Here is a 16,417-nt window from a genome sequence, read left to right on the forward strand (position 1 = left end):
AGTTGAAGCTCCAAGAGGAAAAGCAGTCTACTTAAGGTCACCTAGTGAGTTCGACAGTCAGACCTCTTCTACCACCTCTTCCCTAGACCTCCTGTTGTTGTCTTCCTCCAGCAGTGACCTTCGGGTAGCCCTTCCCTGCTACTTTTTCTGCCCTCCCCTTGTCCCAGGCCCCTGGCTCATCCCTTTCATTCATATACATAGTATAGCTTAGATCTTGGGTTTGGGCCAAACTATCTGAATGGCGACCCTTGGGAATACATCTTCTTCCCTAAGATGTCTGTAGCCCTTCTTGTCTCTCCTAGCTGCCTGGCAAGGGGAGTGTTGGAGGGACCTTTCACCCAGGTGCTTACCTACTCATGGTGGCCTGATTGTGTGCAGCCCATACACTGTAGAGGAGACAGCCAGCAGGACACCCATATCAGTCAGGGAGCCCAGCACACAAAGGAGGTGGGGGTGGGATTGGGCCTCTCAGGAATGGGTGGTTCTGGAAATACGAGCAGCAGCAACTGCTGGCATTATCTGGACTCTAAGAATAGCTTGGGCTGAAGATTGGAGTCTGGGGCCAGGGAAGAGGATAGGAACCTACATTCCCCTCTCTCCTCCTACTTCTTGGCCTGGAAGCTGGGAAGCCTCTCTTTTGCCATACCATTTGTTCTGGGATAGTTTTGAATGGTCATACTTGTCCACCATTGGGCTGGAGGGAAGAGGGTACTCTAGGGTTCAGACTTGGGCTGCCCCACCTAGGCTTGAAGGCAGTGAACTTGCACCTGGGGACCAGCCCTCACTCAAGTCCTGTCCCACTGGTACAGAGTAGGGGCTTTTGTTTTTTAAAATCAAGGATCATACTGAAAGTGACCTTTATTCAAGTAGCACACATTTTAAAAAATAAGTTATACATACACATGATTAAAAGGTAATATAAGGGGAAAAAAACTGGGGAGGCTGAGGCAGGAGGATCTCAAGTTCAAGGACTGCTTCAGCAACTTAGTTAAGGCCTTGTCTCAAAAAATAAAAATAGCTTGGTATGTACCTCAGTGGTAGAGTGCCCCTTGGGCTCAATACCGAGTACTGAAAAATAAAAATGTTTGGGGATCAGTGTCCCTCCCTTTCTTGGCTGTCCCTCCACCAATTACTATTACCACCATCTTTTTCTTTCTCTTTCTTTCCCTCTCCCTCCCTCCCTACCCTTATCTCCCCTGACTCCCAACTCCCCTTCTCTCCTCATGTCTCTCCTTCTCCCTCCTTTCCCTCATTTCCCTTCTCTCCCTCTCTTCCCTCTTTTCTTACTTACAAAGTCTTGCTATGTTGCCCAGCTTGCCCTTGAACTCATTATCCTTTTGCCTCAGCCTCCTGCATAGCTGGGATTTCAGGATTGCACTCCCACTGTTCCTGCTCTGTTACCAGCATCTTGAGTGACTTCCAGAGGCAATCTGTCCATAGATGAACATACACATACACAAATCTCTCTTTCCTTCTATTTTTACACAGGTGATGGCATGTCCCATACATTCTTATGTTCCTTGACCACCCCCACCCCCGCCAGCCAATGCTGGTGACCAAACCCAGGGCCTCACACATGCTAGGCAAGCACTCTATCACTGTTCTACATACCCACCCCCTCACTTATTTTTATTAATACTTTATCTTGGAACTAGCAGTAATTTATTAAATCTCCACTAGTGCCAGGCACTATTCTAAGCACTTGAGGTATTTTAACACATATAAAGTTCATCACAGCCCTGGAAGGTACGTACTGCTTATGCATATTTGTTGTTAAGCGATTAAGCAATTTTACAAGATTTTGTGGCTGGTAATTGGCAGAGCTGGGATTCAAACCCAGGATCTCTGACTTTAAATAAGGTGTTCATCTTCACTACTCTAGCCTGTCTCTGAAGCTTGAGTCATAAGAAGTATATATTGAACACTTACCAGGTACCAGGCTCAGGCTAGGATTTGGCAGAGTATAAGAAAGACCCCTTCTTTGCTCTCATGGAATGGGCACCCCAGTGCCCATGAGTGTCAGCCAAGGCAGGAAGAGGGAAACCTACATGCCTTGCACCCCCATACCCATGCACAGGTCTGGTGTTTGGACACACCCTATTCCCTTACCCATGAGTTCTATAATCAACAGCCTCTGAGTTCAGAGGACTTGGAGCCAAGAGCTCAGAATTTAGGTGGAAATATGGGGGTTCATATCGCCATGTAACCCTAGTGAGCCTTATCCCCGGCTCCCTGGGATCCATTTCAGTAGGGCTGGTGGAGGGTGCATCTCTAATCCAGGGCCCAACCATTGTTTGAAGTTGGGAACAATTGAAGGGCAAGAGAGCTATAGATAGACCCACAGCTGCTGTCACCTGTCCCAGCCTGGGCTCTGAGCCCAAGCATTGTCTACACTGGGGCAATCTACCAGTGAGGGCCCCTGTGGGTGGGAGGTTGGCCCAGCTGAGTTCATCTCTCAAGACAGAGTCAGAAGCCAAAACAGAGAAATATAGAGTCTCAAGGGTAGAGAGAGAAAGGTCTAGAAAGACTAAGTCCCTTGAGAAATACAAGGGACTCCTGCCAAAGCCAAAAATGGAGTCTGTTTGGAGACCAGGGCAGAAGGTTGAACTCACAGAAGCAGCAACCAGAAACCCGGACCAGAACCAGTGCTGGGTCCAGAGCACCTCAGTCCAGTCCAAATCTTTGTGCCCATCCCTGTGGAATGGCTACATTTGTACATTTCTCTCTGTGGCCAGGACCACATCCCAGAACTCTTCAGGAGGTACCCTGAAGTCTGAGGGACCCTTGTAATACGTGCTCCAAGGGGGCCTTTAGTGGCCTTCAGAAACCAAAGGTCTAGTCATAGCTTTAGTTCACTATGTGACCTTAGGCAAGGATCTGCTCTCCCTCTGCCTCAGTTTCCCTGACTGTTCAATGACAGTTAGTTTGGGCAGTTACTAAAGGGTCCTTTTGTCCTCCGATGCTGTCAGGATATTTCCCCTCACAAGTATAACTTCCCTCCTCTTGTTGCAGCAGAGGCCGTTGTTCCCTCCTTTCTTTGTCCTTTGTGGGGATGGGGGACAGCTGGTTCCCCACCCCCTCCCCCCAGTAACCTTTCAGCCATAAATCCATGCTGAGGCGTCTCTCCTCCGGATAAACAGCCCTGATGCCTTTTGGCTGCCCTCATCCTATTTTCTGCTTGAAGCATCAGAGCTGGGGCCCACTCAAGCCCTTTGCAGCTGCCCAGGGCCTCAGGAGGGGGACAGACATGGGACAAGCAGGGGCCCAACCACCCCCAGGGTGCCAGGGTGGTGGACCCCTCTTGGGGCCTCACCACCCTGCATGTGGACCATTATGGCAGCCTCCTCCTGAGTCAGTCTTCCTGCCACCGGTCTCGCCCCTTCAGTTCATCCTCCACACCAGCTGCCACAGGGATCTGATGAACACATAAATCTGACCACACAATCTGATTCCCTTTCTCAGAGCTCTTTGATGAAGAAATAAATAAAAACGCCTTTGATGGTGCCCCAACTCCTGCAGGGGAAAGCTCTAAATCCTAATGTGGCTTTTGAAGCCCTTCATGGTCTAGTCCCTATTGCTCCATCCAGTCTCGCATCCCTTTATGCCCCTGGGGACCCAGCCTCAGCTGTGTGGCTGCTCAGGCCTACCTTTATTCTCTTCTGCCTTGGACTTTTGGCTGATGCTATCCGTCCTGTCTCCCCTACTTCAGTGTCTTTACCTGTCCAGGTCCATCTGTTCCCACCTGAACCACCACAGCAGCCTCTTCAACTGCTCCCTCCTACATCTCTTGCTCCTTCCAGTCCCTTTGCTACATGGCACCCAGAGACATGGTCTCTTATTTTCCTAACAGATTCCCACTGTACCTGTAGTAAAACCCAGAGTCTCTTCTGGTTCCTTCAAGACTTGAATGATCTTGCCTACCTGTCTACCTCTTTACCCACACCTCATAAAACTCTCCCCTTGTTCACCACACCCAGCTGCACCACCATTGTGACAGTGCCTCAGAAATTCCATCATGTTTTTTACCTCAAGATTTTTGTATCTGCCATTCTTTTGGCTTGAATGATCCTTCTCTGGGCTCAGCCTGGTTGGCTACTGCTCATCCTTTTGGTCTTACCTCAGATGCCACCTCTTCAAAGAGGCTCTCCCTGGCCAACCTGAATAAAGCACACCCCCCTCGCCCTCCAGAGCATTGCTCTGTTTATTTCCATCATAGCACCTGCCACAATCTTCAATTACCTTCAGAAACATATTTGCTTGTTTTATTTTTTGCCTCCCAGGGGAATGTCAGCTCTCTGATGGAAGAAACCTTGTCATGGCCCTTCCCTTGCCAGTCTGGGTGTCAGATTTGCTTTTGTCCTTCAGCCTTCCCCATTCAGACATCTTCCTTGAGTATCTTTCCTTTCTTGGACAATGAATGTCTCTTGTTCTAATCCTGGATGCCGAGTAGAAGCTGTCAGGTGTCTGTTGAATTGGAGTCTGCTGTCCCTCCTGGCTGTTGTAGGCTTTTCACGGTGTCCCCTCAACATTTCTACTCAAAGAAGAACTCTGACCCAAAGAGGGACTGGTGGCAGGCATATTTTAGGCTGGGTTCTAAAATCCTGGAATCCTAGAACCCTGAAGTTTGAACAGACTTCAGAGGTCACCCAGTGCAAAGCCTGAAACCCCGGGCAACCCCAGCCTGAGTCCTCCTTGGTGTGGGCAGGTTCACTTTCTTCCAAGGCAGCTTCTTCTGTTACTTACCACTTCAGAGTTTACAAATCCTTAGTGTGCATCCAAATTCTGCTTCCTGTCCCTGCCCACTGCTCTGCTTTTGAGGCCACACAAATCCCTTAGGCTCCCTTTGCTTCAGGACAGCTCTTTAAATATTTAAAGTCAGCACCTTAACTCCTTGTAGATTGTAGTCTTTGTTGTATCTCTCAGGGAATTGGGTTTCCTGTTTGCTCTGTTATGTTTATCATGAGCTTGTCTCTGCAGGAAGATGTGCTCTGGGTAGTGGAAGTGAACCCAACAGGGCAATTCTAGACCATTTTTGGGGTTGGTTTCTCAGTGCCAGGTTGTACACTGAGCATAGGCAATCTAGAAACAGACCCACATTATACTTGCCATAGGTTAGGCTTATTAGAAGTTCTAATTCTCTAGGCTAATTTTATTGCTTGGTCCCTGGGCAAGAAGCCCAGCATTCTGAGCATCCTTGAACAGTGAAGAGCTTTCTCCACCTGCTATGCTTTCTATAAATGGCTCAAGTCCAGCCCCCGCCCCCCAACCTCTGACCCCATATATAAATTAAAACCATACTCAAAACTATCAAGTTTGATTTACTCATTCACTCAGTAGATATTTATTGACTTTCTATTATATAAAGGCTCTCTGCAAGATGCTGGGGATATTGACCAAACCCCTGCCCTCATGGAGTTCCTTTATAGCAGTGGGAGGCAGGCAAACAACAGCTGAATTCTACAAAGACAGTTAAAACAAAATGATGTCCCAACAAAAATAATGTTGAGAGAAAGAAGAAAAGAGCATATAATGTAAGATTCCACACATGTGAATTCTGAAAATAGATGAAATTAATCTGCAAAGTTAGTGTCAGTATAGAAGATTGCTCTGTATGAGCTCGGTCTGACATCTGGTTGGAATCCTGGCTCTGGAACTTTCTAGTTCTGTCTCCAGTATCTAAGGGTCTTGGATCCTTTGATTCTCTGATTCAAGCCCCAAATGAGATGATGGACAGCAAAGCATGGAAGTGCTCCCATATGTTCTAAAGCCTATAGACTGAGTGTCACCACCTCAAAACCTGTTGAGTTTGGGGTAAAGGAAGTTAGCTCCCTAAGAATATTTTTAATTAATTAATTAAATTAGGTATATATAACACTTGGTTCATTGTGTACAATTGCAGCACAATTTTTCTTTTCTCTGGTGATACATGATGTAGCGTTGCACCATATGTACAGTCATACATGTACCTAGGGTAATGATGTCCATCTCATTTCACCATCTTTCCTGCCCCCATGCACCTTCACTACCCCTCCCTCCCCTTTGCCCAATCAAAGTTCCTTTATTTTCCCCATATCTTGCCCCCACCATGGATCAGCATCCATTTATCAGAGAGAACATTCAGCCTTTGGATTTTGGGTATTGGCTTACTTCGCCTAGCATGATATTCTCCAACTCCATCCATTTACCTGCAAATGCCATAAATTTTATTCTTTTTTAATGCTGAGTAATATTTTTCTTTATCTATTCATCTATTGAAGGACATCTAGGTTGCTTCCACAATTTAGCTATTGTGAATTGAGCTACTATGAACATTGATGTGGCTGCATTACTATAATATGTTGATTTTAAGTCCTTTGGGTATAGATCAAGGAATGAGACAGTTGGGTCAAATGGTGGTTCCATTCCAAGTTTTCCAAGGAATCTCCATATTGCTTTCCAGATTAGTTGCACCAGTTTGCAGTCCTACCAGCAATGTATGAGTGTGCTTTTTCCCCCTCTTCACCAACATTTATTGTTTTTTGTATTTTTTAAAATATTTTCAATTATAGATGAACATAATATCTTTATTTTGTTTATTTAGGTTTTTTAATGTGGTTTGGGGATCGAACCCAGTGCCTCACACATGCTAGGCAAGCGCTCTACCACTAAGTCACTCCCCAGCCCATGTTGTCTGTAATTCTTAAAATCAAGAATTAGGCCTGGGGCTGGGGATGTGGCTCAAGCAGTAGCGCGCTCACCTGGCATGCATGTGGCCCTGGTTTGATCCTCAGTACCACATAACAAACAAAGATGTTGTGTCTGCCGAAAACTAAAAAATAAATATGAAAAAAAAAAAAAGAATTAGGCCTGGAGTTGTAGCTCAGTGGTAGAGCACTTGCCTTGCATGTGTGAGGCACTGGGTTTGATTCTCAGCACCACATATAAATAAATGAATAAAATAAAGGTCCATCAACAGCTAATTTTTTTTTTAATCAAGAATTAATAATCGGTGGGCTGGGGTTGTGGCTCAGCAGTAGAGTGCTCACCTAGCACATTTGAGGCCCTGGGTTTGATCCTCAGCACCATATAAAAAATAAATAAAATAAAACTATTAAAAAAAAGAATTAATAAATGGGATGGACTCAAACTAAAAAGCTTCTTCTCAGCAAAAGAAACAATAAGGTGAAGAGAGAGCCTACATTTGGGGAGCAAATTTTTGCTACATGCACGTCATATAGAGCACTAATCTCCAGGATATATAAAGAACTCAAAAAACTTAACACCAAACAAACAAAAACAACCCAATCAATAAATAGGCTAAGCAGCTAAACAGACACTTCTCAGAAGAAGATATGCATTCAATCAACAAATATTCAACATTTCTAGTAATTAAATAAATGCAAATCAAACTAAGATTACATCTCATGCCAGTTAGAATGGCAGTTATACCTATGAATCTTTTTCTTTTTTTTTTTTTTCTTTTTCTTTTTTTTGCAGTACTGGGGATGGAACCCAGGGGCACTCAACTACTGAGTCACACCCAGTCCCTTTTTATTTTTTATTTTGAGAAAGGATCTTGTTAAGTTGCTTAGGGCTTGCTAAGTTGCAAAGGCTGATCTTGAACTTGCAATCCTCCTGCCTCAGTCTCCTAAGTCACTGGGATCACAAGCATGTGCACCACACCTGGCATCTACAGCCCTTTTTATTTTTGAAACAGGATCTTGCCTAGTTTCTAAAGCTGGCCTTGAACTTAAGATCCTACTACCTCTGCCTCTCAAGTCACTGGAATTGTAAGTGTGGGCCTGACTTCTTTGAATCTTGACTGTCGGAATATGAAGGGGTTCCTAATTGATCTAAATTTCCTGGGTTTGCTTCCTCTTCAGCTCAATCATTCCTTTACTCTATGGCCCCAGGGCTGGTTTTCTTCCTATATGTTTTCCCCTAGGTTCCCTCAGAGAGATGGAAACAGAAGCAGGGCAACAAGAGACAGTGTCCAGGTCCTGGAGAGGGATGTCTCACTCTCGGTTTCTCTACTGCATCTGTCTCTGCTGATTTGTGAGGCTTGGCCAGTGTTCTTTCTCTTGGATTCTGCATCCCTGGATGTGTAAGGAGAATGAAAGTAGATGGCCTCAGAGGGCGTTCTGTGGTTCCCCTCTCTGAGTCTGTTTGTTCTCTGTTTCTGAGGGTGAGGGTCTTTCTGTGGGTGTATCAGATTTTCTGTAACTCAGTTTCCATCTCTGAGCTCCCCACTGCCTTGTCTCTGCCCCTGTCAGTCTCTGAATCCCAGCCTCCCTGTCTCTGAGTGGAGTGTCTCTCTCTGCCTTTGTGATCCCCTGACAATGGGAGGTAAAAATAGCCCAGGGGCCATGCTGGTAGAGATAAAAGGGAATTTGCCTTTTGTGTCCTGTGGCCAGGCTGGGGGGGCTGTGACACGTGGAGATTGCTGACATAGCTCTCCTCCAATGACCTTGACAGCAGCAATAAAAGGGGTAGCACAACTCCCTGCCCTCACTGTGGTGCTGAGGTGGGTGACCAGGGCTGGGGTTGGAGCCAGATGGTTGGCAGGCAAGATTTCCCATGGGTGGATAAAGATCTTCCATATCTGTAGGAGAGGATGCTGTGGTATTTGAGAGGGTGTGAATGTGTGCGTGTGTGCGTGTGTGTGTGTGTGTGTGTGTGTGTGTGTGTGTGTTTTGGGGGCTCACCCAGGGAGTCACCTAGTATCAGGCCTTCTGGGTTGGAGGATCCTGCCCAGTGTGGGGCCCTTGGTCCTTCAGTTTCCTCGTCACTGCCATATTCCAATGCCTACTGCCTAGGACCGCCTTGAACTCCCCAGATTTCCAGGCCTTTTTTCTCCACGTCTTACTGCCATGATGGATGTGAGTGAACTTGGAGAGTCTGCCCGCTACCTCCGCCAGGGCTACCAGGAGCTGATGAAGGTGCACACTGTCCCGTGGGATGGTGAGTGAAGGCTGGGGGGCAGGGTGGATAGATACAGCCTCAGAGAAGCCTTTCTGAACTCAGATCAGGAATGGAGAGGAGTGGCATTCCAGTTGGGGCTGAAGTGGCACTCTGGCTGACAGCCTTAGCTCTGGACCTGGCCCTCAGATTCTGGGTCTTAGAGGCTAAAATCCTAGGGATCATGTGTACATCACTGTGTGTCTATCAGCAAGCCTCAATTTGTCTCTCTATAAAATGGGATAATACCACCTGCCTCCTGGAGCTGTAGTTTGTGAAGACTCAGGCTGGAACTTGAGGCCTCTGAGATGAGACCAGTAGCATGTGTGCTGATGTTCCCAACATGTCTACAAAACCTATGCTGGTCTTATTTTTAGTGCTTTCCACAGAGCCAAAGTCACTGTTTGTTAGAGACAGAAATAAAGACTACTATTTATGACTTGGATTGCTCATAGGACAATAATAACAATAGGCAATGGGTATCGAGTGCTTATTGTGAGCCAGGTCCAGAGCAGATGACTTTGTATGCATCTTCTCTACAATGGGGAAGGGGGGGACAGGGCCTTTAAGGGTGTGTAATCTCTGTGGTTGCACAGGGGACGGAGCTTAGAAGGGTCTGCTGCTTGATTTAGCATTCTGCTATTGCTACCTTGAATTGTTAAATAAGCTTTTTTCTTTTTCTTTCTTTTTTTTTTTAAACAAATGAGTCTGCATTATGTTGTGTTGGGACCTTCAAGTTAAGTAGAAGGTCCTGAAGGAGTCTCTTGGCTAGAAGTAGAAGGGAAGGGAAACTTCAGTCTGCAACCCTAGTCCATGTGTTTAACTACCACAAAATCTGTGCTACCCAAAGCTCTGAGACCAGCTGGAAAGAGGTGTCAGCAAAGTACAGGACAGTTAGACCTGAGTCATAAATGAAATGGGGAAGGCAGGAACCTCCTGGAAGTTATGTGCCTGATTTTGAGGGGCTGCTTTATATAGGACCTTAGGAAAGCCTCATGACATTTTACATTTGAGGGAATGGGCCTAGAGAGAACGAGGGATTTCCCCAGGTTGTAGGGCAAATAGGGCTGAAGCACATGTGCTTCCCAGACTGTTATATCCCATCAGGGCATCATTGGAGATCTGGTGGAGTAGCTTCTGGGAGGGGTACAACTCTATGAACAGGCTTGGGAACCCCACCTGAACCCTTGGAGGTGCTCAAGCAGCTCTCTAAGGCCCAATGATCTTTCTGGCACCTAGGAAAGAAGCGGGTCTGGGTGCCAGATGAACAGGATGCCTATGTGGAGGCCGAGGTCAAGTCAGAGGCTACCGGGGGCAGAGTCAACGTGGAGACCAAAGACCAGAAGGTTCAGCTTACCTTTTCCTGAGATTAGTCCCTCTATTCTTGGGGACAAAGCTCCTGACCCTTGGGATCCATACTTTGGGGTCTGGGAATGTTAAGAGGTAGGGTCAGTGGGTTTGCCTGCTGTGACACACCTTCTTGGCAGGTGTTGACAGTACGGGAAACCGAGTTGCAGCCTATGAACCCGCCCCGATTCGACTTACTCGAGGACATGGCCATGATGACACACCTCAATGAGGCCTCGGTGCTGCACAACCTGCGTCAGCGTTATGCTCGTTGGATGATCTACGTGAGCCGTGGGCTGGGGTGGGGCTGCCAATGCTTGTGGCTAGAGGTGGGCTGGAAGGATGGCTCTGAGGCTGTAGGGGCCAAACTGTAGTGGCAGAGGTTGGGCTTGGGGAACAGCCTAGGCAAAAGGAAAGGTGGATGCAGGTAGGGCGGGGTGGAGTCCTAGTGCTGTGGAGGCAAATCCAGGGCGTGGACCACAGGGGTGCAGCTGTAACCGCTGAGACGAGGCAGGAGGTTCAGCTATGCCCTGTGGAGGCAGAGTCACCAGCTTGGGGCAGACCTGAGGATGGGAGTAGGGTCCGCAGCCAAGAGGATGTGGCCTGGCACCTCAAGTGGCTCCTTGGATATTGCAGGGGTCATGGTGTTTTGGGGACTGGTGCCTGGGAATGTGAATTTGTACCCCTAAAACAAAACCCTACCTATAAACTGTCTCCTCAGACGTACTCGGGCCTCTTCTGTGTCACCATCAACCCCTACAAATGGCTCCCTGTCTACACGGCTTCAGTTGTGGCCGCTTACAAGGGAAAGCGCCGCTCAGAGGCCCCGCCTCATATATACGCAGTGGCAGATAATGCCTACAACGACATGCTGCGCAGTAAGAGCTGCCTCCACTCCTCTCCTCCGCTCAAGTCCTCTAGCCCAGCCCCAGGGAGGCCTCTGTAGAGGACGCCCTTCCCTCCTCTTGCACTGCCCTCCTCTGATGCCGCAGGAGACTAGCGCAGCCATGCGCCTCTCCAGATTAGACCTGTCCTTGGTTTTGTCCTGGGTTGTTGGGGGCTGCCGCCCCCCACCGCCCCAACACGCCAGGTGTTCCTCCTTGGCTGACTTTTCTTACCCTCCCCTTTCTTCCAGACAGGGAGAACCAGTCCATGCTGATCACGTGAGTGTGGGGCTGCGGGGGTGGGGTGGGAAGTACTCAGGAAGGGGACAGAACCAAAATTATTTCCCAGCTTTGAATCCAGGGTGCTTAAGGGCAGGGCTTTTGCCACCTGGAGCCAGTGTGCCAGCTGAAGCTAAATCAGACCTGAGCCTTTCTGGATGCCCAGCTCCAGTACTGCCTCTCCCTAGGCCCAGAATCTCCCACCTTGATCCTTTGGTGGTTCTAATTTTCAAGAGAAAAGGGGGAGAAAGAGGGATTTCCTTTCCCCTTCCTCATCATTTCCTTGTATCTGATCCTTCTTCCTTTGAAGGTAAAGGAAGGTGGTAGATTTCCTACATATAGGGTTCATGTCCAGCCAAGCCAATACGGACAGTGTCTGTGTGTACACATGAACACACACATGCAAAAACTTGCAGCCTGGTAGTTAAGAGCAGAGGCCTTGAAACCAGATAGACCTGGATTCAGGTTCTCATGTTTCCATTTCCTGCTCTGTGCCCTGGGCCTCTGAGCCTCACCAATAAAAATAGAACAATCCTACCTTCCATGTAGAATAATAAGGAGTCAGTGAGTCGATACATGTGCGTGGCACACAGCAGAGACAGTCCAGAACTTCTGGGGCCCATTTCCTTATGCATAAAATGATAATGGTGCCTGTCTACAGGGTTTCTTTTCTAAGGCTTAACTGAGCCAGTGGAGGTCAAGTACTTGGCCTAGCACCTGGAGCTAAGTTAGTGCTCAGTGGACTGAGGCATCCTCATGCGTGTCCTCACAGGAATGGGCTGCTGGCTTGCTTAAGCACAGGGAGGGTTGATCTTTCCCTGAGGGTTTGGATTTGGGGGTACTGAGTTGGGTGTTGAGTGATGGGGGAAGGAGAGAAGGGTATCATAGGATAGGGCATTGGGGCTGGGGGTACTAGGCCAGATGGGCATTGGTGACTCATGTTTGTGTTGTCCAAGCGGAGAGTCGGGGGCCGGTAAGACGGTTAACACCAAGCGGGTCATTCAGTACTTTGCCATCGTCGCAGCCCTGGGAGACGGGCCAGGCAAGAAGGCCGTAAGACTCGCCCGCTTGGGCACAGATTCCCACTGCTTCTCGCTTTTTTTTTTTTCTTTTCTTTCTTCCCCTTCTTCTTCTTCTTCTTTTTTTTTCCTCCCTCTTTCTTTCTTGTTTTTTTTTTTCTTTTTTAAATTTTGACTCCCCAGAGTTCCCGGCCCTGCCTGAGCCTCTCACCTTGGTGGGAGTCTCTGGCCTGAGCAAGGCTTAACCTGAAAAACTGTGGCCACCTGTGACACTACGTTGGCCTCATACCCACCTGTCACAACGTTCCCTCCTGTAACATGGACGAGCTGTGCTATGATACTGTTTCTAAACTTTTTGGTGCGATTTTTCTCTTTCATTGTGACATTCATATTTTGAAAGGGCTTATCAAATAGGTGTTTTTCCTATGAAGTCATTGTTCCCACACCCCAAACAGTTACCTGCTGCCAGAGGGAACAGGCTTGACACAGACGTTCAGTGGCCAGAGCAGAAGGTACTGGGTGTTCTCAATGATTTTGTGACCTGTGGTACTCTAAGATCTTTGGAAATTTCTTAAACAAAGGAGGTGGGTCTTTTTTTTTTTCTTTTGGTCTTGTCTTCTACTCCTAGCTCAGGGGCCAGCTGTTCAGAGTCCGAGGCTCTCCCCTCACCCCCACGCATCAACCCCACAATGGGCTGCCTTTTCCTTCCGGAAGCCCAAGGCCTCCTGCACAGCCTCCACTCCCGGTCCTGTTGAGCCTTGCTTTATTCTGGGGCATTTTACTTTTTTTCTTCTTTTCCACTTTTTATTCCCTCCTTTTCTTTTTTCCCCCATTTTATTTTCTTGGTTTTTGACCTTTGTTTTGTTTTTTGGTTGTGGCCGTTGTTGTTTTTGTTGTTTTGTTTTTTGCTGTTGACTTTTTGGTATTCTTCCATCCCTTCCCACCCTGTTTTCCAAACCCCCAAAAGGCCTTTGGGGAGATCTACAGAAAGGTGGGTAGGTAGGTCCAGCAGGAGGAAAGTGGCAGGGAAAGGCCAGAGCTGGTAAGGACTAACTGCGTTGGGGGCAGGGAGCATCTGGCAGAAAGGAGTCCAGGATAAATGGACAGACAAGGGAGATGGAAGAAAGGCCGCCCACAGGACGTGGGAACTGTACCAGCCCTCTCCCTTCTCCTTCTTATTTGGCTAAACCGCCCTGGAGGGAGCCCTGCATACAGATACTAGATGGAAGGTGTGGAGAGGGGGGACCTGCCATTTCCTTCTGCCTCCTTCCCACCAGTGTCTTTGGGGGCATTTTTTTGAGTGGGTACAGGGGAATGAACTCAAGGGCACTCAACCACTGAGCCACATCCCCAGCCCTATTTAGTATTCTATTTAGAGACAGGGTTGTTGCCTAGGGCCTCCCTTTTGCTGAGGCTGGCTTTGAACTCACTATCCTCCTGCCTCAGCCTCCCAAGCCACTGGGATTACAGGTGTGCCCCACCACGCCCAACCCTTGGGGCCATTTTAAAGTCTTGGGCTCCCTGGAGGCGAATAAGTGAATGAATAACCCCCAAAGTCCCTTTTGGCATATCTGCTCTCTCTAGAATTTATCCCTTCCTTCTTCTCTTTTGCTTCCTAGGCTTGTGACATCCAGAGTAGGGGAGAGAAGGATGAGCTAGGAGGGGAGGGGAGCATGGCTCAGTTCCTTAAGTTCCTCTGGGTGAGAAACACAATAACTGTAGGCATTGAGGGAGGCAGGATACTGGTTTGGCCCACTCTGCCATCCCACTTGGGCAGATCAGCTCCCAGTTCTGGGTCTTAGGTTTCTCATTTGCAAATTAGGGCTAATAATGTGTGCCTGGTAGGGCCATTTTGAATAATAATAGATGTAGAACATATAATAAAAACACACCTAATCACAGTACAAAGAAGTGTATAGAAGGGCCATCAGAGGGAGGTTAGGGTAAGAAGGTTCAGAGCAGGAAAGTGGTCTCTCCCCACCACAGAGCATCAGGGAGGCCTTCCTGCAGGAGGGGGCACTTTAGCTGGGCTCTGAAGCGGAGTAGATTTTAGTCAGGAGCCCCTAGGGCTTGGGACGGGCAGCACTGCATAGGCGTGGAAAATGAGGGAATACTGGACAGGGGAGGGAATGGGCTGTGAGGAGGAGACCCTAATGCAGCCCCTGCCTGAAGCTGCTAGCTAGGACTGTGCCCACTTAGCCTTTCTAACATCGCTCCTAATAGCCCAGGGAGCCAAGCTATGGGGCGGGGGAGCTGCATTCACTGTTGTGAATATTTGGTGACTAACATTCACTGTCCTCCTAACTCTTCCTTCCCCCAACACATGGTGAGACCTCACATCCTCTAATATTATATTCCTTCTCCCCACACTCCAGCAATTTCTGGCAACAAAAACTGGGGTAAGTATGGGGGCCACTGTGAGGGGTCAACAATGATGAGGTCCTGAGGACCCCCCTTCCCAACCAGAGGGTCCGTGGGCTGCCCTGCCTTCCCAGTCAGCAGGCCCAGGACTGACAGATCCCTCACCCCTGCCCCACACTAGGGCACCCTTGAGGATCAAATCATTGAGGCTAACCCTGCCATGGAGTCCTTTGGCAATGCCAAGACCCTGAGGAATGACAACTCTTCCCGCTTTGTGAGTGGCTGCGGTGGGAGTGGGTGATGGGTGGCTGGGGGTGGAGGGAGATCAGCAGCCAGGAGGATCCCTGTGGTGGGAGCTTCAGTGGGTTGGGCAACACCGGCTGAGCCCCTTGGCTCAGGGCAGCCCCTCTGCCTGCAGGGCAAGTTCATCCGCATTCACTTTGGTCCCTCTGGGAAGCTGGCCTCTGCGGATATTGACAGCTGTGAGTCCGGGTGAGAGGAGGGGTGGGGTGGGGAGGGACAGAGCTGGCTTGAGCCTTTCCACTCAGTCTTAGCATCCCTCTCAAGTCCTCTGGGCTCCACCTGTCCTAGGTATTTTGCTCCATCATCAGACCACTGCCCATTTCAGGCCACCCTGCTTTCACCATAATGTCACACCAGCTTCCCTAGGGGCTCCCAGCCTCACTCCTCTGCTTGGTCTTACAGCCGCAGTCTCTCTGATCCTAACCTGTTCCTGCTTCAAAACCTTCCCCAAATCTTGTTATCTGAAGATGGAGACCCCAATCCTTATTTAGCCAGTAAGGCCGCTGTGATTTGGCCTCTGCCTGCATCCTGCCTTGTCCCTGGCCCCTGACAGGGTACCTGCCCTCTGCTCCTCCTGCCTTAGCCTCATGTAGACATGTCTCCCACCCTTCCAGAAAACCTGCTGGGATGCTCCTAACACCTCTCTGGGTGGTTGCTCATTCTGACACAGTCCAGTTACCCAGACACCATGCCTGGGCCACACGAATGGTTTGCACAGGAGAGTCCTTGTGCTGACTGCCTCCCACCTTTGGATGCATGTCAAATCTGATGGATAGCACACCCAGGCTAACCACCGCAAATAGAAATCTCCACACAGACACACACGTGCACACACCCACTCATGAGAATACACATTCATCATCTGGCCAGAGATACACAGGTGCAAATAGACACACATCTCACAGAGTGACACAGGCGCTGATGGAGAGAGACCCTCCCAACACATGCAGACCTGTGTGTGGACACAGCAACCCTACACACCCCTTGTGCCTGTCACTTCCTCCCTATCCCTTGTCCCCTCGGAGTGACTGCTCTGGGGAGGTATAGGAGATGGAAGGTCAGTGCCCCTTTCTTCAGATCTCCTAGAGAAATCTCGAGTGATCTTCCAACTGCCTGGTGAGCGTGGCTACCACATCTACTACCAGATCCTCTCTGGGAAGAAGCCAGAGCTGCAGGGTGAGGGCCAGGGATGGAGGGGAGGAGTCATAACCCAAAGGGACTCCCTGGCCCTTCCTGGACCTCAGAAGGCCAGCCCCTGGGATGGCTGTTCCCTCCTGGGTACTCAGA

The 16,417-nt window shown here is 48.8% G+C and overlaps 1 protein-coding gene across 8 annotated transcripts in view; it reads left to right on the forward strand.

Annotated features, from left to right (window-relative positions):
• Myh7b (myosin heavy chain 7B) overlaps positions 1–16,417 on the forward strand; it is a 46,573-nt gene that overhangs the window by 14,646 nt on the left and 15,510 nt on the right. For 6 of the 8 annotated variants that reach the window (XM_071608872.1, XM_071608873.1, XM_071608871.1 and 3 more), the window contains 10 exons: positions 8,796–8,940; positions 10,177–10,283; positions 10,425–10,568; positions 11,006–11,162; positions 11,420–11,447; positions 12,404–12,500; positions 14,842–14,865; positions 15,009–15,101; positions 15,246–15,309; positions 16,208–16,306. In XM_071608872.1, the coding sequence (XP_071464973.1) occupies positions 8,796–8,940; positions 10,177–10,283; positions 10,425–10,568; positions 11,006–11,162; positions 11,420–11,447; positions 12,404–12,500; positions 14,842–14,865; positions 15,009–15,101; positions 15,246–15,309; positions 16,208–16,306 (958 nt within the window). Of the gene's footprint in view, positions 1–7,699; positions 7,770–7,924; positions 8,084–8,795; positions 8,941–10,176; positions 10,284–10,424; positions 10,569–11,005; positions 11,163–11,419; positions 11,448–12,403; positions 12,501–14,841; positions 14,866–15,008; positions 15,102–15,245; positions 15,310–16,207; positions 16,307–16,417 lie in introns of those variants that run through there. The other 2 variants (XM_071608875.1, XM_027945232.2) reach the window with 2 other exon arrangements.

The sequence above is a fragment of the Marmota flaviventris genome, chromosome 2 (genome assembly GCF_047511675.1).
Source record: "Marmota flaviventris isolate mMarFla1 chromosome 2, mMarFla1.hap1, whole genome shotgun sequence".
NCBI classification, from domain to species: Eukaryota; Metazoa; Chordata; class Mammalia; order Rodentia; family Sciuridae; genus Marmota; species Marmota flaviventris.